We start from the raw sequence: 21,157 nt of genomic DNA, 5'->3' as shown, positions 1-21,157 counted from the left end.
ACCCTCTGCTGATATCGCTTTAAAGCATGGTCAACTGCACTTTCCGCCCTCTCGCTAAAATAATGCATTTAAGCATATGCTTCCGGCTGATTACACAAATTCAAGTAAAGAGCGCGCGGGACGACCCGACACATTTTTTGATTTGTTGATCTCGTTACGAGTGCGCCCCCTTTTTTTGCTGTATAATACCGTTCGTGTAAAGCAGCTCCCTCCGCCGTTTGGAACACTCCTACCCCGGGTTTAGTAACGCATCAGCCACTTCGTGCTGCCAAACATCATCATCATAATGACTCTCTCTCTCTCTGCTGCCCTCTGCTACTGTATGCTGGCCGCGTTTATGCACGTTTACATCACTCAATTAAGCTCTGGTGGCACTGCCATCAACTGTGATGGTACACACACACACACACACACACACACACACACACACCCAGATTTTACACTCCATTAAAAACATTGGATTGGATTTAATTTTTCACTCATCTTGCTTTGCTCTCTCCTGTCCTGCTCCTCTATAGTGGTCGTTGGATGGGAGTTTATTAAGCCACGCTGCACTTCGTCATTTATTCATCCGTTCTTGGAGTTGGGAGAGGTGATGCCTTCTGCCTGACCTGCCGTTGGTAAATGATTCGATTTTAATTCCGGCCCATCAAACGGTGCAAATTGGTCAGTGTGGCGAGGGAGGCGTGAAGGATGCGCCTATATCCTCGATAGCTTTTCACCAACCTTTTCATGTAAGAATGTTGGCCTTTCGATTCACTCGACCCGCGAGTCACCGATGCAATGTGATGTGTCCATTGATGGGCGGGCAGACTTGTAAGCTTTTTGATCCTGTGTTTTGTGGTTTTTTCAGTAAATTTAAATGACATTACATATTGAATTGCCTTAAATCACCCTTCTGGACTGTGGAATAAAGCTGTTTATTTATATTAACATAATATATATTAACATATTTATATTAACACCTTGGCGTTTTTAGTAGAGTGAATGTTCAACGACATTATATACAATCAAGTGCCGTCATACGTCACTTATGGGTCCTTCTTTCCTAACCCTTTAAAATCACAAACAGCTTAATATAAACGCTGCTACGCTTCGTTTCCTGTACGTCGATAATATTCGATAAGCGAGCCTGTAATTGAATTGTTGATAGTGTCCCCCCCATGCTCTACTTGCCTGCCGTATAATCACTGCTTTATCCCTTCACCAAGCAAAGTGAGATGCATTATTGCATCCTTACTCTGCATCACGGCTCGTTAAGCTGAAAGGGGCGAAAGGATGTCATGGCAGGGCGTGTGTTATGTTCCGTGATCGTAGCGTTTTATTTTTCCTCTACTACTGCACTATCCTGTATTTGTTTGTACACTGCATACGATGCTGGATGAAGTGGAGCAAATTATGTGTGGAGCTCGCTTTAGGGTCGTTTATGCTGGTACCGGCGTTTACTCCCGCATGATCGGACACGTTTCAAAGTGGAGTTGGAAGCAAATAAAGGATCATCAATCTTTATTCCCCTGCTAGCTGCCTGAATAAATACACAGCTTTGATTGCATGTCATAAGGCGTAGGCAAAATCCCGTTTAATATTGAAGTTTGCTCTGAAAATATACTATATTTATATCATGTTAATAAATAAGTGCTATTAATGGGCACCTTTCCGTTTTTAGATCAAAGGCTTAAATTTCAGCCTGTCAACCGTTGGCATTGTATAGCAGTTTTGGAGCAGCTATCAAAGTGGGTATAGAATATAGGTGGGTTTATACCAAGGTGTATGTGTTGCTGATTTTTGTAGAAGACGGATTTTTATCGCTTCTGCTTCTGAATGAAGATTTTAAGAGTGTTTTGTGTATACGTCAAGCTACTAGAAAGCCTGTTTTAGCAAAAGCTTTAACCCGTTCTGTCAAAAAATGATGTACAAATTTGGTTATAAAAACCATGCTATGAGACCACCTGGACTACATACACTTTGATTCTGGATTCCTCCACCTGATCTCTCTAATGCACCTTGGGATAAATGAAAACATCTCCACAATGAAAACACCTAAATGAAAACACAGCTTGCAAACCTAGGCAGGTTTTTCGCCCCTAGTTATAGCAGATATAATTATAGCCCCCCGAGAGCCGGTATAACAGTGCGATTTGTTGCATACTAAACACCTAAATTTTGACATTTTATTTTGCAAAAATCAAAAATGGAAATGGTGATCTTTTCGACGAAAAAATAAAGATTATTTTAAAATACCATAAAATTTCTAGCAGATGATACCACTTGCAACCCTCGCAATGTTTAACGATCCACCTTGTTTTGCCAATTTTTTCGAGCAGGTACTCGAATTTAATTCTGGCTTTGAGGCTAAAATAACCTAGACTGAAAATCGCAGACTAGCTTTGTGTGCGGTTTTGTATGGAGTGTTGACATGATTTCAGCCTTCAACTGTCAAACTCCATACAAAAAAGATGACTAGAATCGCGAAGGGCCCCAATATCAGTAAACTCATGCATCAACAAAGTTTAATAGAGCTTTCACCAAACAGCACACTATTTAATATAGTCGTTTGTACAGTCCAGTCCTTACGGATTTATCGTCTCTGTACCTCTCTGCCTTAATCGCCATTTCGAAAGAGTTACCATAATGGAGGGAGAGCACTGCGTTAGATAGACGGCGTCGTAGTATGTTGTGTCCACCCTTTTGGTACGCATCTTGATAAATGCAGCTGCTCACTTATGGCTATTGCTCTTCCGCTCAAGACGATGACACCACACGGAAGCAAATGGGCTGTGTCACTGGTGCGAGTGTGTTTAGTAAAATCTATATTTCATATTTTTGCCCCACCCTTTGCCACACCAACAACACTCAACAACTGTATGATGTACCGACAAGAGAGGGAGAGAGAACCATTTGTGGACGTTGCTGGTACGATAAATTCTTGGTCCTTTTTTTTCTTGGTGCTCTGTGGCAGCCCGGTGTGAGCTGGTGGTACATTTTATTTCCTTTTCTTAAGCTGCCGGACATCGTTTGTCTTTTCTCTAGTGGTGAAGGTCTTTCATGGGTGTGTATGTGTGTGTGTGCTCGATACGCAACATTACGGTGACAATAACACGCAAGCATTATAGCAGAAAGCGCGTCGTGTTGTGCTGACGGTGTGCTGGCAGTACAGTCCCATTCCCGAGAAATGGATATGTAGCGACTCCTTGTGCTCTTTCTGGTCTACCATACGTGGCCTCTATACGCTTGGAATGGCATGAGCTTTCTTTCCAGCTCAAGACGTGTGTTATGAAAAATGGTATGTTTTGCTGTACTTTTAAAGCGCAAAGGCGTTTGTTTCATCCGTTATTTAAAGCCTTTCGAAGAGCGTTGTGTTTACCAAGATTTCTTGGTGATAAGTTTGAAAGAACTCAGTCCCAATTCCATCCCAAAAAAAGGATAAGTTTATAGATTTCATCAAAAAAAAAAAAATTAATATTCAATACTCCCTGTGTCCTTCGTGAAACCTCTTTGCAGCATTAGCTAAGCATTATTGTTCACTGCTGATCTTTTCTTCTGCACTTACGCTCAGTGTTAAAATCCGTCAAATCATTTCGAGTACCTTTTTTTTTCTTGTACCAACCATACCGACCGCACGAACGTCGTAACCTTGCCCGACGCAGCGGCCAACTAACTTCCTTCCGCCGGGTGTCAAGGAACCAAGCACAAAGGGGAAGAAAGAAAAAAAACCCACCGAGAGCACTTTCGATGCCCTTTTGCTGTTCCGTGTGGGGGTGAGGTGTGATTAATTACGAACTACTTAATTAACATAAATCTACCTCTCCCCTTCCCTTCCCCCCCTTGCAGCAATGCTGTGCAAATCCACTCAAACTTCTCGCCTAAGTGGCAAGCACTGTTTCCTTTACCTTTTTGCTCTGCAATATCATCATCATCTTGCTCTGCAATTTCTTCATCTTTCCCCCCCTCGGCCAAAGTTCTTAGAGAAAGGGGGGGGGGGGGGTAAATAAATATCACTTTTAGCTGCATCATCATCGTCGCCTCAACAACCGGTCGACCTCGGTGAAGAAAATCATTGCCCCGATTGAGAGCTTTTCCGTTAGTGTGCGAGGTGTGTGAAAAGTGTGACCAAAGAATTCTCTCCCAGCATGGGGTAGGATAGGAAGGGGCACGAGCTTTGAAAGGGGTGGGGTGTAAAGTAGCAGTGGCTGGCGGAGCTTTTTAGTGTTGAAAAAAGGCGACAACGCGCGAGCACTCAATTAGCATAATAATAAATCAAAACTTTCCCAATGACAAACACCCGCCAGGCCTCCAGCCCAGTGATGGCTGCTTTCCCAGGAGCATGCTGGTAGTTTTACAGTTTTTTTTTAAATATATAAAATAAACTTTCTCCCTCTCTCTATCACTCCCCGAACGGGTGACGCGAACGATTTTGTGTCGCCGTACCCCGTAAACTGTCCATGAAATGATGAGCAGCGGGATGAGCAAGCGCTCCTCCGTGGTAAGCACTCATTAGAATGAATGAGCACTGTGATCTGCTCGTCCATGCTGACCAGCAAACGGGAACGGGACCCCCCACCCTTCTTGGTCCGGTACATAAAAACCGTGCTTTATTACCGTGATGTATAACATGCACTTTTGTATTCAGCATTAATTTGCCAGCGCGTCCTTTGCAACAGTTTACGAGCGCGTGTTAACTATGGTTACCTTTTTTTTGTTGGTTTTGTTTTTGTTGCTGCTCTGTTGACCGCTATCACGGCACAGAAATAGATTTAATGGGAGGATTTTATGACGGCCCCGTTTGCGCGACATAATACTGATAGGCGCATGGTGTGTTGTTCGTTTATTTTTACTTTTTTTGCTTTGTTTTAGAATTAACTTTTTGTATTATTGGAGCCATTTTATGACAATACATTTGATGGGTTTTGTTAATGATGTGATTTAAGGGGGTTGCTCGTAGAGAAAATTCCCAGAGTTAGGGTTTTCTTTTTTATGGAATGTTGTGATTTATGATTCCACAAAAATGGAATATTCAAACATTAGCATCGCCTACAATACTGGACTGGTGAAAAAAGTTAAAGCACTTAAAGGAAGAATAGGATTAAATTCAACCAGGGAGTAAGCAATACAAGGGCCACAAATGAGACAAACAGATAATATATGTATGCAAACGTTAAGGTAAATAAAGTAAGAGAAATAAGACGAAAAAAAAACAAAACAGCAAACAAACAAACAAAAGACTAGAAAAATACAAAAAAGGTAAAAAAGAATGAAATGTGAAGATGGACAAAAAGGCACCAAAACGAGACATTTATTCAAAATAGTAAAATAGAAAGAGACAAAAGAGGTAAAACGGAAAGAAAGACGATAACAGACAAAAAGACACCAAAACAAAACATTATATCAAAATAATAAACTAGAAAAGGGGCAAGAAGATTTAAGAACATAAAATGGTGAAGAAATACAAAAAGACAACAATACAAAACAGTAAATCAATGAGAATAACAAAAAAAAAGCGAACTAACGATAATCACATGCACAAAGCAGATAAAGGGAAATAAAAATTGAAAAATCAGATTAAATAGCATAAGACAAAATAAACGAGGCTTGTAGATATCGAAAGTATCAAAACAAAACATTTAAAAACTTAAATATGTGTAAAAAGATTCAAGTAGAAAATGCATAAAATGAAAAAAACAAATGTAATTTACAAACATTAATCTCTTGTTTTGCTTTAAGCAGAACATATCTTATTTAGAATTATAGAATGCATATGAACCTTAAATATTATGCATTTGTGATTGACCAAAAATCTGCTCTTTAATTCTGATTTCCCGTTGCGAAACTTCGACCGACCGTTGCTGTCCTCTCCCCGCCCAACCGTGTCCCTACTGTGGTTCACTCAAACGGTCAGCGGTTAGTAAAACGATCGTGAATGTATTTAGTGGTGCTTACGTTCCCGAATACAAATGAGAGCGCCCGGCATACACTCTATACGCAGTTAATCTCGGCCAGGATTTATGAGACGCTTCCGCCCATATGAATTTTGCTCTCCGCGCTTCCTGCCGCGGTCTCTGTTGCCCTTCGTTGCCTGCGGGCAAGAATTATGGTCAACCCAATGGCCACGACCGGTTTCTCGGTGCTTCGGTTTTCGGTACGATGGAGAGCGCACGGGTCGTGTGGCACTGTACACACAAGAACAAAACGACCAGTTCCAGCTTCTAGCCAGCAACTCCCCTTGTGGACGGAGCATTAGACCGTGAGCAAACAATGTTGACTTCCGTGCGTCGAGCTACTGGCCCCAACACACGGACACGATGGGTTCGCTGCGGCATTGAATCATATCCAGGCCGTTTGGTGGGCAAGTACAAGGGACATGCTGGATACGACGCCACACAAGGACATCGGAATCAGAGAATGGACATTTTAATACCTCCCGGATCTCTCTCTCTCCCCCGGAACGATGTAATTTTCAAACCCCGAAAGGAAAACTTCGACCTTGGAGCAGTTAAACGGAAGCACACACGAGAGCTTTGCTTGCAGGGGTTGGATAAAAGACAGGCCCGTGGCCACATGTGCAAAAATAGGTATCGTGCTGAATTAATTGTGCATTTCTCGGTTCCACTTGCCGACAAGGAACGCCAAGCTCGGAAAGGACGAGCTATTCCATTCACGAAGATTAAACTCGCGAGCGCTTGAGCACTCGTGGTCCGTTACACCCGTCTCAAGACGGTTGTCTTTTGGCTGTCCGTACCGCAAAAGGGATGACAGCCGGAAAGTAATTTCGTGCGATGGAGGGAGGCCGGTGAAATTGTCATTAGTATGGGGCGGAAAATGGAAAATGTTCGTCCTCATCTGCATACATCTTCTTCGCTGCTTGCGCTTCCCCCCGAAAATGGACCTAAAGTTTCGGGCCTTAAAATACGAACTGACCATACGAATGAAGATTAATATGTTCTGCGTCCCGTGGGGTGGATTGTGGGTGGGAAAACTGGGCGCAAAGATAGAGACGTTTGATATAAATCATATCCAAACCACTCTCTCTTTCTCTCTCTCTCGCTCGCTCGACTGCGCGCACTGCAGTTGATAAAGGCGATAAGGCAATGGCAATGGTGAATTATTGTGTCAAAAGCACAAACACCCATCCCAACCGTGGGCTGGGGATTTATTTTCCCCACGCCCCAAACGGGCTGCCCCACCCGTAATTGCAATCGTAGAAATGGAAATTTTTATTAAAAATGAGCTTTTTTTTTCTTTTTTGGAGGATGGAATGAAGATAAATTGATGAAGAGAGTGTTGTGGGCATTTTTCGAGTGCTTTTTTTTGTACTTTTACACAAGTGTTTTGTAGTATAAGTGGATAAATCACTCCCACGATACATCAAATAGGAAAAACAGTACACACAAACGTTTGAAAGGTGTCAAGAAAAGCTCATTGAAAAAGCTAAATAAAGGCAATAATCACTGATTGGAAAACACTTAGTTGTGAACAACATATAATTACTGCTAATGTTGTGTGGAGATGGTTGATGGATTGAATGATTAAATGGCAAAAAAGAGGCGTCTGGCTGTGTTTGTCGATTCGTTTTAAACCCTCTCTGTACAATAAATGACGTGTTTGTGGCCAACTATTTGTGGTTGACGGTCTGTATTTGCGGTTTTCCTGCTATTCGATACAAAAAACCAACATATTCATCACCACAATGCAGTGTAAATCAGTCAACTTAATTAAATATCTAATAATGTTCTCTCTTTCTTCCCTTCAAAGGTACAAAGTGGAAGTGGCCGGCAAAAGCCTGCCGGTGCTAACCAACCAGGACAAGGGCCGGTACGGTGTGATCGTGTTCGAAAACCTGGACAAGTATCTCAACATGGACAACTGGAACCGGCAGCTGCTGGACAAGTACTGCCGGGACTATTCCGTCGGCATCATCGGGTTCGTGAGCCCGAGCGAGGAAACGCTGGTCGGTGCCCAGCTGCGCGGCTTCCCGCTGTACGTGCACACGAACCTGCGGCTGCGGGACGCAAGCCTAAACCCTGGTTCGCCCGTCCTGCGGTTAACGCGCGCCGGCGATACGGCCTGGGGCCCGCTGCCCGGCAACGATTGGGCCATCTTCCAGCACAACCACAGCGGGTACGAGCCGCTCGAGTGGGCGCAAAAGAACGTAATGGACTATCCGACCGATGGGGTGGCGCAGCCACCGCTCGCGACCGTACTGCAGGATCACGGCCAGCTCGATGGCATCCAGCGGATACTGTTCGGGTCGGGGCTAAAGTTTTGGCTGCATCGGTTGCTGTTCCTAGACTCGCTGTCGTATCTCAGCCACGGACAGCTGAGCCTGAACCTGGAGCGACGCATCCTGATCGACATCGACGACATTTTCGTGGGCGAAAAGGGTACGCGCCTCAAGCCGGACGATGTGCACGCGCTGATTGCGACGCAGAACCGGATCGGCGAGATGGTGCCCGGGTTCCGGTTCAATCTGGGCTTCTCGGGCAAGTACTTCCATCACGGGACGCACGAGGAGAACCTGGGCGACGATATGCTGCTGCGCAACGTGGCCCAGTTCAACTGGTTCTCGCACATGTGGAACCACCAGCAGCCGCATCTGTACGAGAACGTGACGCAGCTGATGAACGACATGATGCTGAACAAGGACTTTGCGAAGGAGCACGGCATACCGACCGACTCGGGGTACTCGGTGTCGCCGCACCATTCGGGCGTGTATCCGGCGCACGAACTGCTCTACACCGCGTGGAAGAAGGTGTGGAACATTAAGGTCACCTCGACGGAAGAGTATCCCCATCTGCGGCCGGCCCGGCTGCGGCGTGGCTTTATCCACCGCAACATTATGGTGCTGCCCCGGCAAACGTGCGGGCTGTTTACGCACACGATCTGCATCGACAGCTATCCGGGCGGGCGGGACAAGCTGGACGAATCGATCCGGGGCGGCGAACTGTTCCAAACGATCGTGTACAATCCGATCAACATCTTCATGACGCACATGTCCAACTACGGCAATGATCGGTTGGCGCTGTACACGTTCGAGTCGGTGATTAAGTTCCTGCGCTGCTGGACCAATCTGAAGCTTACGTCCGTGCCGCCGCTGCAGCTCGGCGAGCTGTACTTTAAGCTGCACCCGGAAGAGCGCGATCCGATCTGGGGCAATCCGGCGGACGATCCGCGCCATGCGAAGATATGGGCGGGCAACAAGCGACGAACGACGCTGCCGAAGCTGCTCGGGCTAGGGCCGCAGAAGACGGGCTCGACCGCGTTCTACACGTTTCTGAGCATGCATCCGGCGGTGGCGAGCAATCTGCCGAACTCGGACACGTTCGAGGAGATTCAGTTTTTCAACGGCAACAACTACTACCGGGGGTTGGACTGGTATTTGAACTTTTTCCCGCTGCAACCGAACGATACGGACGATAAGTTTATGTTCGAAAAGTCGGCCACCTACTTCGACGGCGAGCTGGTGCCGAAGCGGGCCCACGCGCTGTTGCCCAAGGCGCAGCTGGTTACGATACTGATATCGCCCGCGAAACGAGCGTACTCGTGGTATCAGCACATTAAAGCGCACGGCGATCCGATCGCGAATAATTACAGCTTTTATCAGGTAGATAAATGATATTGAGATAGGTTGTACCTTGCAGAATGCTAATTTCTTGTTTTGTTTTCAATTGTTCCAGGTCATAACTGCCTCGGAAGCGGAACCGAAAGCGCTGCGAGATTTGCGCAACCGCTGCCTCAACCCGGGCAAGTACGCCCAGCACCTGGAACGATGGCTCGCCTGCTACCCGCCGCAGCAGCTGTACATCATCGACGGGGAGCAGCTCAAGACGAACCCGGTCACGGTGATGAACGATCTGCAGCGCTTCCTGAAGCTGCCACCGTTCGACTACAGCCGACATCTGCGCTTCGACAATAAGAAGGGTTTCTACTGCCAGGTGGTGTCGGACAATCGGAACAAGTGTCTCGGCAAGTCGAAAGGTCGCCAGTATCCGCCGATGGACGATCGGAGTGCAAAAATGCTTCAAAAGTATGTGGCTAAGTTGTGCTCACACAGTCGTGCATTACTAACGCCTTGTTGCTCTCTCGCCCGTGCAGGTACTACCGCATTCACAACCAAGCGCTGGTGAAGCTGCTGAAGAAGCTTGGCTCGCGACCAATTCCCCAGTGGCTGAAGGAGGACCTATCGGTGACTTCTTAACGAACGTAGCGACACCGGCGTGACGACGCCTAAACGGGCGCATATACATACATATATTCCACTACTTTTTAGCGTAAAGCAGCTGTGTGCGGGTCCTAAGCGGGTAGAGTGAGATAGTGAATGTACAGTGGCAGCAGCACTAGTGAAGGCATAGTAACTGTACAGCTTTGTATAAAAAAGTAGTATCGACGTTGGATTAATGCACTGCAGGAATGTTGTAAGATGTTATAATAGAGAAGGAGAGAGAGAACTCTGTTAAGTCAGTCAGTCAGTCAGAATGTTTCCCGCTGTCCATGAACCGCTGTGATGTGGAGGAAGATGTATCATTTTTTACGTAGTATTACGTCGGTTCCTTCGTTATTAGTCGTTGTGTGCGCATACGTGTGTAACGTTAGCCTCATTAGGAGAAAGAGTTGAAAAGCTGCCGTTTTTGGTTTTAACACATCGTGTTTCGGGTGAAATGCGCATGTTTTTTTTTTATTTTGACTATCCTTTCTTCGTCGGAGCAATAATGTATAAAACGGAGCAAATTATTAACTATATTTTAGAGAAGAAAAAAATACCTCAATCTGTTCTAATCTTCGACAATAGCAACCAGCAGCTGCTAGCGTGTGTATTTAAACTGTTTGAGTTGTGTCACTACGGTATAATTTCGCATCCGGTCTCTCGATATCACGGTGCGTCGATGCAGCACCCTTATTCGGAACTGAACAGCTCTAGCACCAAACGAAGCTCTAAAACAAGTGCAGAACCAACCAGTACGCAGTGCGCGGTGATGCGGCCATCCTAGCCATATAAGTATGTAAGTGATATTATATTTTCCTACTGTATCGTTTGTTTTAACATTTTTTGGTTTAACACTCCACTCGTTAGTACAACAAGGGCAGAAGATTGTGTTACGCGACAGAAAAGTTGACCAATTATTTGTATGCATATCGAAGGCCACTAATTCGTTTAAGCAAAGGTTTAATTTTATCGTAAAAGAAAGCAACACCTCATAGTTTATCAATCAATAAGTAAACCAGGAATAGAGAGAGAGAGAGATACCGTGAAAGCAGGAATCAACAGCCAATACAATACACAATGATGTAATGCCAGTACTTATAGCGAGGTAAGGTAAAGTTGCATTGTGCTTGTTGGTTGTTTGGTTTTTCTTTCTGTTGATGTTCATGATTCACACACAAATGGTACTTAAATTCTTTTTTATGAGTTAATTTTATGAAATCAATTCTGTTGCCCATGTTTTCCCTTTCCTAATTACGCCACACGCCACAAGCAATGGGCGATAATTGGAGCCGCTTTTCCGGAAGCGCTTAAGAATGTAAAAGGGACAAAAATGTTCAATTATCGTTAGTGAGTGGAGAGTGTGTGGGCGATTATGCGTTCGTAGGGTATAGATACAAAGCATACCAAAAACAAAACAAAACAGTGGGAAAACAAAAGAAACGATACACCCCCAAACTAAAGCAAATTACAAATCGAAATTCGAAAGCAAATTATTAACATATCGAGAAGCGGAATGAAATAATGAGGAAGGGAGTGCAAAAAACAAACAATAAGATAGCGATGCTAAAATGAGCTCAAATAGAACCGGAAAATGGGGAACTATAGAAGTACTGTAAAAACTGGATGTTTTTTTCCATTGTCGGCAGCTCAAGAAAATAAATCGAAAAGAAGTGAAATATTTATTTCTCCTAAAAACGTTACAAACTAATGCAAGAAATACAGCATACAGAGCAAGAGAGAGAGAAAGAGAGAGAGAGCTTTTGCCGTTCGTCAGTCACCTTATTCCCAGACGCGTTTCTTGGTGCAAATACAATAATTGCAAGCGTTTGTATGTGTGTAAAGCGGTACGAAAATTACGTTGTACTTGTGCTCGCCATCACGAGCGGGTCAGTGTGCCAGCGTGCCACCATGTAAAGTACTAGATAGGATCAAAATGAAGCGAGTGGAACGATTAAAGCCTACAAAGGGTGATATTTCGTTCGAACGAGAGGGAGAGACGGAGAAAGCTAGAAATAGGAAGCAAACGCTTTGGATTAAATAAAACGAGATGCAGCTAAAAATCAACATCAGATAGTGTGAGATCCCTTATAAATGCACCGTGGAATAATGTAAGTTACAAAGCAAAAACAAACCGTGTACATACATAGGGCATTATCTCTGAATTGAAAATCCCGACACCAACAGGAAGCAGTGTGTGCCTGTGTGTACCATATACGATGTGTAAGATATCGGCCGCGGCCAAACACAACAGGTCGTTTCGCTTTGCTGGTCTAGAGAGAAATGCCGAAATGGTGAACAGATGTGCAGCAGTAGTAGTATGTAATAAGCCCCAAAGGAAAACCATCATCTTACTTGCGAGAAACTCTGTGCCCAGAAGTGGCCGAAAAATAAAGAAAGAGAAACAAATCATTATTACATTGTTTTCTCAATACCGACTAACAATGCAATAAAACTCGTGTCACACTGTCCCGTCGCGATTCCATGGGATAAAAAGGCATCAATGCAAATGAAGCAAGTGGTTGGTGTGTTTAATTCAAGTTGAAAGAAATTATTTTCGTTTGCTTTAATTTTGAATTAATGAAGTAGTTAATTGTTCAATTTTACTTTTAAGTAACTGAATGTTTAAATCAGTTAAGAGTTTTGTTTAATTCTACTTTCCACAAACGTTGCCGTTATTGTATAACTGAATGGAAGGTGTAATTCTACGAAACATAAATTCGTGTATAACTTTGAAATTTTCGTCGGAAATGTTTGAAACACACACACAACTTAAGAAATATTTCAATTTTCTAACAATACATTTAAAACTAACCGTTTTGTAACCGTAATCGATAGCTTGCGTTCAATGCTGCATGATTGTTGTTTTCAAATTTCTGGTTCCAACGGACCGATTTTCAAAAACCCTTGTCGTATCACTGAATTCTTAAAACATAAGTATTTGAAATTCGAAAATAGATTATTATTTAAAGAGATTATTTTTATTTATTAACCCCACGACAACATTCTGTAAAGGCCTTATTAGACGGAGGAAAATGCTGTCATTCGATTCTGGAATCTATCCTTCAAACTGGGTTTGACAGATAGATGCCAGTCGGAAAATCGGAATTCGGAATGCTCATTTCCGATTTGCTCCAGAGTAGATTTTTACTGTCAATGTCGATAAAGTGGATCGGTCCCGTGGTATAGTCGTCAACTCGAACGACTCAATAACATGCCCGTCCTGGGGTCAAGCCCAGAATGAACCGTCCCCCCGTAGCAAGGATTGACTATCCGGTACACGTAGTGGTAATGAATTAAGTCTCGAAAGCCTGTATATGACGGCATTTCCGCGTAGGACGGTTACGCCAAATAGAAGAAGTCGATAGAGTGAATTGAATTTCCTGATGATGATGAATAAAAACAACAGAAATGGTAAACAACGAATGATTCTTTCGGATAAAGCCAAGAAAATCAATAAATTAAATAATAAATGCGAAAGGTGACACAACAATTATCTTGCCTTAGATAGACAAAGACAATGATGAAACTATTTGTGTTGCACTTTTTTGTATTTGAAAACCCACACTATGGAATTTATTGCGGATTATAAATTGTAAAAAATATTTTTATGATATATTAGCCTCGTTAGGGACCTAATTGGGACCACTTACAGCAAGACTTACAATTTGACAGGATTGTACATCAGGATTTACAAGCCCTTTTTCACAATTCACAGTTTTGGAATTTTAGAAGGACTTTAGATTTCGAGATTTCGAAAGAGTTTAGATTTCGGTTTTGTTTAGGTCGCCGAAACAACATTATACCTAAGGTAACCTGCTGTGGAAACAAGGATGGAAATCTGGTTCGTAACCAGTCAGAGGTCCTCTCGCGGTGGGCTTAAGACGATAAACTGTTTTCTGGCTCAGTTTTCAATGTGAACAGCATTATTCAACAATCGCGAGAGGTCTTTTTAACAGCCCAGCTGTCACAAATAATGACAAAACTGTTGAAAAACATCTTGCAAGTTTTAAATAATGCTGTTCACATTGAAAACTAAGCCGGAAAACAGTGCAAGTAGTTTAAGTTTGTTAAACAATTAAAGATGTTATTATAGTTAACAAACATTAAAGACCAATTAAATTGAATTAAATGAAAAAAAATTACATAAATTGAACAACTAATGCTTTTCATGAGGAAATAAATGAAAACAGTGAACATTGCACCACGCTATACGTCAAACCGGTTTTCGGAGATGAATGTGATTGTATTTATTGAGATTTTTTGCTCATTAGCTCAAAAGCGATTAAACAACAGAATAGAAAAATGTAAAAAGTGAGCCTTTCGTACCTATCTTTGCGTGCTTGTGCTACCAACAGTTTAAATTTTAAAACAAACCCTCGTGCTATCCCCTGATCTTGTACGCAACTTTCCGAGTGTTCCGACTGGACTTGCGCGCAACCGTCGCCGGCTATCCGCCGGTTTGACGTTTCGCATGCGATCCGATACCATCACTACGCCGCAGCACCCCCGGGAACCGTACGTTCCAGCATTGCGTATGCGCTCGAACAGGTGGAGTAAGAGAGCCGGCACGCACTGTATCGCATAGAACCTGTTCTACCCTGCCGCCTTACTACACGCGCCAAAGCGAGAAGAAAAAACTCGCTCTGCGTTCTCGCCGGGGCGCCTGTGAATACTCGCGCTCTCTCCCTTTCTCTCTCTTTGGCAACGGCAATGCGTGCATCGAACATCGGCCTCGTGTGTTCGGGGAATTTTATTTAGCTATTCAGCTCCACCACGAACAGTTCGCGCTGCTGTGGCTGCCGTCTGTGCTGGGATCAAAAGCGGAAAGAAAAGTCGCACGCTCGGGCTGTGCCGTTGGGGCTGTGATTTTCCTTACTCGCACAACAGAGAAAAAAGGCTCCAAGAGGTCTTTCATCATCGCCCGGCTGCGTCGTTCCTTCCGGTAGTATTCCAGTGACGGTTTTTTTTGCGGCGGTCCCCTGATCGACCCCTGGGGTCGGTTCCAGCAGCTGCACGGGCGTATGGTGTGCGTCCGTGTGTGTGTGTGTAAAAACGAATGTCAAAATTTGCTGAAAATATACCACCGTGTGCCTCTGCTCTCTTACCCCTCGTGACGGTTTCCTAATCATGTTGGGTGTATGTGTGATTCGCCTGTACTTGTGAGTCATGTATGTGCGCTATCTCCACCGCCATAAAACTCGGTGTGTTGTGTGCTAAGGGTTTAGCTTTGATTTTATTGTTGTGTGCGGTGGTGATTGAAAAAAACATGTGTTGAGGTGTGCACAGGGAAGAGGAGCAACAATGCCGGCACAATGCTGTCACAATGTCCGTGTTTGAATGAAAAAAAGTAAAACACCGAAAATAGAAAACAACAAAGTAGGCCTCCACACCAGAAGAACATCATGTTCTTTTCTGTGGTGTGTGTGTTTGGTAGGCCGCGACCAATGCATCTTCTCGTTCGGTAGAAGAAGGTCATGTTGTTTGTGTGTGTGTCCAATAGAGAAAAAGGAAAACAAAAACGAAACATCATCTCCCCTCTATCGAAGAAAAAAATATCAAGCGATCGCAACCCCCATCCCTTCGCCGGTATGGAAGAATGCTTTGTGACCGGTTTTTTGGCCTTGCAAGTGTGTGTAGTCTTCCATGTAGCAGCGAGCGGCCAGGCGTGTGCGATCATCGGCCAAACCAACCAAAAATAAAACAGCACACAAGATAGGGAGAAGATGCGATAGAGGAATGGTTCGCGACCGATCATCGTTGGCCCCGCGTGTGTAGTCGTTTCTGCCGCCAGAAGAAGTTACGTGTGCGTGAAGTCGCCAAATGTGTCCCTGATTTCCGGCCTGGCACACCTTAAGCTGTGTATGTGTGTGTTTGTGTTGCATTTTTGGGCAGAACCACCTTCGCCTGGAGCACGAAAGCGCGTGCGGTGCGTGTGGTGAGCAGTAGGCCGTGGCCGCTCCGCCATAAGAAGCATTTGCCGAGCGATGCGGGAGTGAGAGAGTGAATGTGTGTCTTTTTTCTTGTGAAAAACATGTTTTTTACATTATTTGTATTGAAGCAATATCCGGCCAACTGCTGCACTGCTATGCTGTATGCGGTGACCTCCATTAGTGTGTAAATATTATTACTACTACTGTGCTAATTAGTTACCACTACGACGGTGGTGGATTCCGTTCAGTATGAAACAAAAAAAAAAAAAACAATCCGAAACAGTGCCTACTTTGATGTTCCGGAACAAAAAATCACAGTACAGAGAGAGAGTGAAAGAGGGAGAAGGAGAGCGAAAGTGTGTGAGAGTGAGAAAGAGCACGCCCCTTGTTTTGTTGTTGTTTATCAATCTATCAAGCCGCATGAAGCTTTGTTTTTCAGCTCGCCGTTCATCCAATGTTATCCAATTTGTGTGTTTTCTTTATCTCTCTTTGTTTATCTTTGTTAAAGCTCCGGCATTAAATGTGTGCGTGCGCGTGTGTTGAAATTTAAAGTGCAAGTGCATTTTTAAAAAGTGCGTAGTGTGTGTGTGTGTGTGCTCCCGCGAGTTCACGTGTGTGTGTTTGTTCGGAGTGTGTGTGTGTGTGCATATTAACGGTGTTTAGCAGGATTCGGCCTTCCCCGCGCATTTCCGCCTGTTGCTGTACCGGCAGTTTAAAGTTCTTATCAAAGTGTGCGTGCGTGTGTGTCTGTTTATTTTTTGTTAGTTTAATTTGTTGATTTTATTTCGCGAGCGTAGAGGAAAGAGAAGAGGAAAAGTCCTTTTACAAGAAGAGGAAAAGTCCTTTGATTCGCTGTACGGCAATAATGGCAGTACCGAAGGCGGCCGGCAACGGGGCGTCCCTGCTCCGTTCCTGTCACATGCTGTTGGCGCGGGCCGAAGGACACAGGGGTGGTGGTGGCCTACTCAACAGCTTAGCTAGGAATCAATCTTGGAGGAAGGTAAGTGTCTTTAGAGTGTCTATTACATGTTGTATCGTATAGTTCATCTTATTCTTCTTATGGGCGGTTCATATGAAGCTTGAACCCGAGACGCACATGTTGTTAAGCCGTGCAAGTTGACGATTGTACCACGTGACCATTTAACGCCACTGCGTATAGTAAAGCTAAAAACGTGAACACTGATTTTGAGGATTTTTTTATATTGAATTCAGACTTATTCAATGAAACTGTGGTTTTGAATAGTTTGATACATCGTTTCAAACTTCGTACCTGAATTTTTCAAATAAGCCTTTATTATTATCTTTACGAGGTACGATACAGTACCTAGTACTGGAGTACTAGAGTATATTTAATATGATGTAGTTAATTTGGCCCGGTAACAGGGCTGTGCACCGAAAGGAAGGGATCCCTTTACAGCGAGGTGTACGTTTAAATGATTGGCATTGACACCTTATTAAAGCAAGGAACTAATGGCGACCCATTAAGAAATCAAAAATAAAAACTATTCCTATACCTGTCCTGAAACAGTATACAGTTCAGAAACTGATTATGACTTTATGCCGATCCTGGACATGATACTGAAACTATACTGAACCCATATCAGTCAAGGGCCCGCTCACAAATCCATATCTGTCCTGGAACTGGTCAGGAACTCATACCGGTCTTGTAATCGATCATGAACCTATGCTGGACCTTTAGTTGATACCGAACCCATACCCGTCCTGGAGTTGATACTGCACCCATACCGGTGAAGGAACTGATCATGAGACCAAACCGGTCCGGGATAGTATCATGAACTCACAGCGGCCCTTGAATTCCTCTTGAATCCATAGCGGTTCTGGAACTGCTAATGAACCTATGTACCGGTCCTGGAGCGAGTCATGACAGCATAACGGTCCTGAAATAGCTCTCGATTTTATTATGTTCCTAGAACTGTAACTGGACCTGTTCCGGATTCGGCTTGGGTCTGGAACCTTTACAATTCCTGAATCGATTGAACACCAGTTTCTGCTGGTCGCCAAAGCATACGTTACAGTACATATGCAGCGTAAGAAATAGCGTAGTAATTTTAGACAAAATTGTGCTACAGCTTTTTACGTAGATTCTACGATATTTTAAAAGATCACATTAACTAGGCAATAAAAAGTAATGGGTCAAAACATTTCAAAACTAATTAAACAAAACTAATTTAACAAACATCATTAAACTTATAATGTTACCAATTGCGCACCTTTTGATGTTACCGCCTTTATGGTTAATCATAAAAGCGAACTAAAAATTCGTAATTGGATTGATGATTTTTGTTTTTTTTTCCTGTGATATTATGGCAATAGAAAGAGTTGGATAATTAGATTTCTTTAAATTAAAAAAATCCATTAAAAGTGCCGTTCAATTATTTCGATTCCGAAATGTAGCATTTTGCCGTATGGCATTAAAGGGTTTTCCTAAATTCTTAAATCTAAATGATGTTTTTTGTAGTGTATCTGACAATTTGTAGATAGTTTTATTTATTTGTTTGGATTTTCTCACGTTTGATTGATTTATTTATATTGACCACAGATACATTGAAATAAATCCATCGAAACCCTGTATTGGATTTAATTTACTTGTTTTTCGCTATAATAAATATATACCAAAGATGGCGCATCAAATCATGTATAAAAACATTATCTAACCACGATCTCCGTTACGAAACCACGCGCAATGTGGTTGACATTCCACCCTGCTCGATTTAATCGCACACTGTTTATCAAAATGCGTCAGCTGAGCTGGGCGGCACGGTGTGTCAGCTGAGTGCACTTGCAGTGATTCAACCACTGCCCTAGGAGTGGCTGCCTGTAATCATCAACCCTTGATGATGTCATAGCTTAGGACAGTCTCAAGAAAAAATAAATAAAAGAAAAATAATACCGTCGTTGAAGTCGTCTAGCCAAGTCGCGTGAACCGACGTGTTGCGGTCATATTTAGAAACAAAATTTTATAAACAAAGTTCTAAAATGACAAAGCGCCCGTTTCGTTTCTCCTGCGCGCAACAGTGGTCGTGAAAACTACCCCCACTGGGATCGGCAGTCACCCACACACAAATACTGGCGTCAGGCGGAAGAATATAACCTCGGTGCACAGTGAAACGATGAAAACTGAGATGTCAAGAGGTTCGTTTTACCAAAGCACGGCAGTTAAAGAAACAACAGCAACAACGACCCACATAACATGACATCTTTTCGGGCTTAAATTGCGAAAAACGACACCAACACCGCCGACGGAGGTTTGTGTGCCGTTTAACGAGCACACGCAGAGGGCCGCCGTCGAGGCTTAAAAGAAGGTGAAGAGGACATTTGATCCATTTTCCATCTCATTCGCATCACGGTGTTGGTTGTTATTTCATTTCATTTCCTTCCTTTCTGCCTTCCTGAATTGGAATCGGATTTCTTGCAGGGCCCGGGTCGTGAGACCTGCTGGGGAAAGACCTGGCGCGGGCACCTGTTGTGCCGTTTGTGCACGTCTTCCAATTGTGTGCCAGTAAACGCTCATCTCGCCGGTTTGTGAGCTGTTTCGGTGGGTGTAAAAATTACTGGTAGGTTATTATTAAATTTCGGGCCTACTGGGTGTAGTAGCGTACGCTTTCAACACCTGCCAGAACGTGATGGTTGAAGTTAATCTTGCGCGGAAAAGTGTTACAAAGTTGCCAACATTGATGATTACAATATGGCTTAATGTATGAAGTTGTCCGCATGTAAAATAACTTGTTTAATTAGCATGTGATGAACTCATTAGATTGTGCCGGTCTTTTTTTGAATACTACAGTGTTGGAATAGATAATCTTATGCACCTCAAACAACACTTACACTTCACCCACAGGGAGAAACAGACCAACAAGTGTTTTAAAAATAGGACCCAAACACATTTTCGTTAATTACAAACCGCACAGCCACATGTGGGGCTAGTACATCGTGTGTTTCTCGACCGTCGATATTCCATAAACATGTCTCTCGTTTTCCGGCTTGCGCGCCGCGCACGCATGCGGGTGTTTGGTAAACTTTACGGTTGTCTGTATCGTATCTAAAACACACCAATCACCGGGAGAGAGCCAAAAACAAAAACTTTTCCTTGCGCGCCACCGCGTTCACCCAGCAGCCGCGCTCCATGTTTACGTCAGGGAAATTAGCATTCCATCTGTCCGTTTCGCGTGGCCCGGTAACAACCAACCCATGTTTTACGTTCTGCTGTGGCTTCTCCCCTTTTTTTTGTGCGAAAGGTAATGGAATTGGAAAGGAAATATTTCTCCCACGCGTCTCAAACAACGGCTTACTTTTCCTCTGTTTGAGTGACATTTTGAAAGTGAGTGTTTTTGTTTTAAGGTTCGTTTTTTTAACTTTAATGCCTGTTTTTGCTGGTCGTTTCGCTTGTCATTGATAATACAAAAAGAGGGGTTAAACATAATGCACCTGTGGAATGAGTTTTGTTTCGGTAAGGGGCTACTAATTTTAGCACACTGGTTGAAGTTCACACTATGTCTCTTTAATTTTAAATGCTCTAAAATGCAGATAACATAGGTTTCATTCAAGGATATCCCCTTTTTTGTTTATTCCATACTAGACCGGTACTAATGATAAAGACATTAATGGTATACTGATATTCTGTGATACCAAGGGGCTTGCACATTCAGCTTTTGTTACGGGCGGTGTTTTCCATTCTTAGATACCTCATCCATGCATGGGTTTACTAATTTGGTAAGGTTTTGTATGTTTGTTCTATGTACGAGCTAATAGGAGTTGTAGGAATATATAAGTGTCGAACCCACATGTAGAACTCAAAATCGAAAAATCCTGATCAGACACTTATCGGGTCAAAATTGGTTGGTCGTGATTTCGATATTTACAAGTTTTCATGTACTATGCTTCGATATTTATTCCGAGTTCTATACTTCAGACTCATCCTAGTAGAACGAAATAACCTTCAAAAATACATTAAAGCAGCTGCTCTCAACCATCTCCAACAAAGAGCTGCATCACATTTTGCATCACAATT

The 21,157-nt window shown here is 43.4% G+C and overlaps 2 protein-coding genes across 6 annotated transcripts in view; both read left to right on the top strand.

Moving 5' to 3' along the window:
- The window catches only part of LOC121594698 (bifunctional heparan sulfate N-deacetylase/N-sulfotransferase), a 182,857-nt gene extending 170,148 nt beyond the window's left edge, over window positions 1-12,709 (top strand). For all 3 annotated transcript variants that reach the window (XM_041918305.1, XM_041918303.1, XM_041918304.1), the window contains 3 exons: window positions 7,750-9,598; window positions 9,672-10,021; window positions 10,090-12,709. In XM_041918305.1, the coding sequence (XP_041774239.1) occupies window positions 7,750-9,598; window positions 9,672-10,021; window positions 10,090-10,192 (2,302 nt within the window). In that variant the 3' untranslated portion in view covers window positions 10,193-12,709. The remainder of the gene's footprint in view (window positions 1-7,749; window positions 9,599-9,671; window positions 10,022-10,089) is intronic.
- A 2,104-nt stretch (window positions 12,710-14,813) lies between these two features.
- LOC121591671 overlaps window positions 14,814-21,157 on the top strand; it is a 40,615-nt gene continuing 34,271 nt past the window's right edge. Inside the window, exons 1-2 of one of the 3 annotated variants that reach the window (XM_041912414.1) lie at window positions 14,814-15,140; window positions 16,637-17,128. In XM_041912414.1, coding sequence (XP_041768348.1) covers window positions 16,994-17,128 — 135 coding nt within the window. In that variant the 5' untranslated portion in view covers window positions 14,814-15,140; window positions 16,637-16,993. Of the gene's footprint in view, window positions 15,141-15,573; window positions 15,785-15,815; window positions 16,058-16,636; window positions 17,129-21,157 lie in introns of those variants that run through there. The other 2 variants (XM_041912416.1, XM_041912415.1) reach the window with 2 other exon arrangements.

This window comes from Anopheles merus, chromosome 2L (genome assembly GCF_017562075.2).
Source record: "Anopheles merus strain MAF chromosome 2L, AmerM5.1, whole genome shotgun sequence".
Taxonomy (NCBI): Eukaryota; Metazoa; Arthropoda; class Insecta; order Diptera; family Culicidae; genus Anopheles; species Anopheles merus.
The sequence above is the reverse complement of the archived record's forward strand: the minus strand, read 5'-3'. Positions and strand labels throughout refer to the sequence as shown.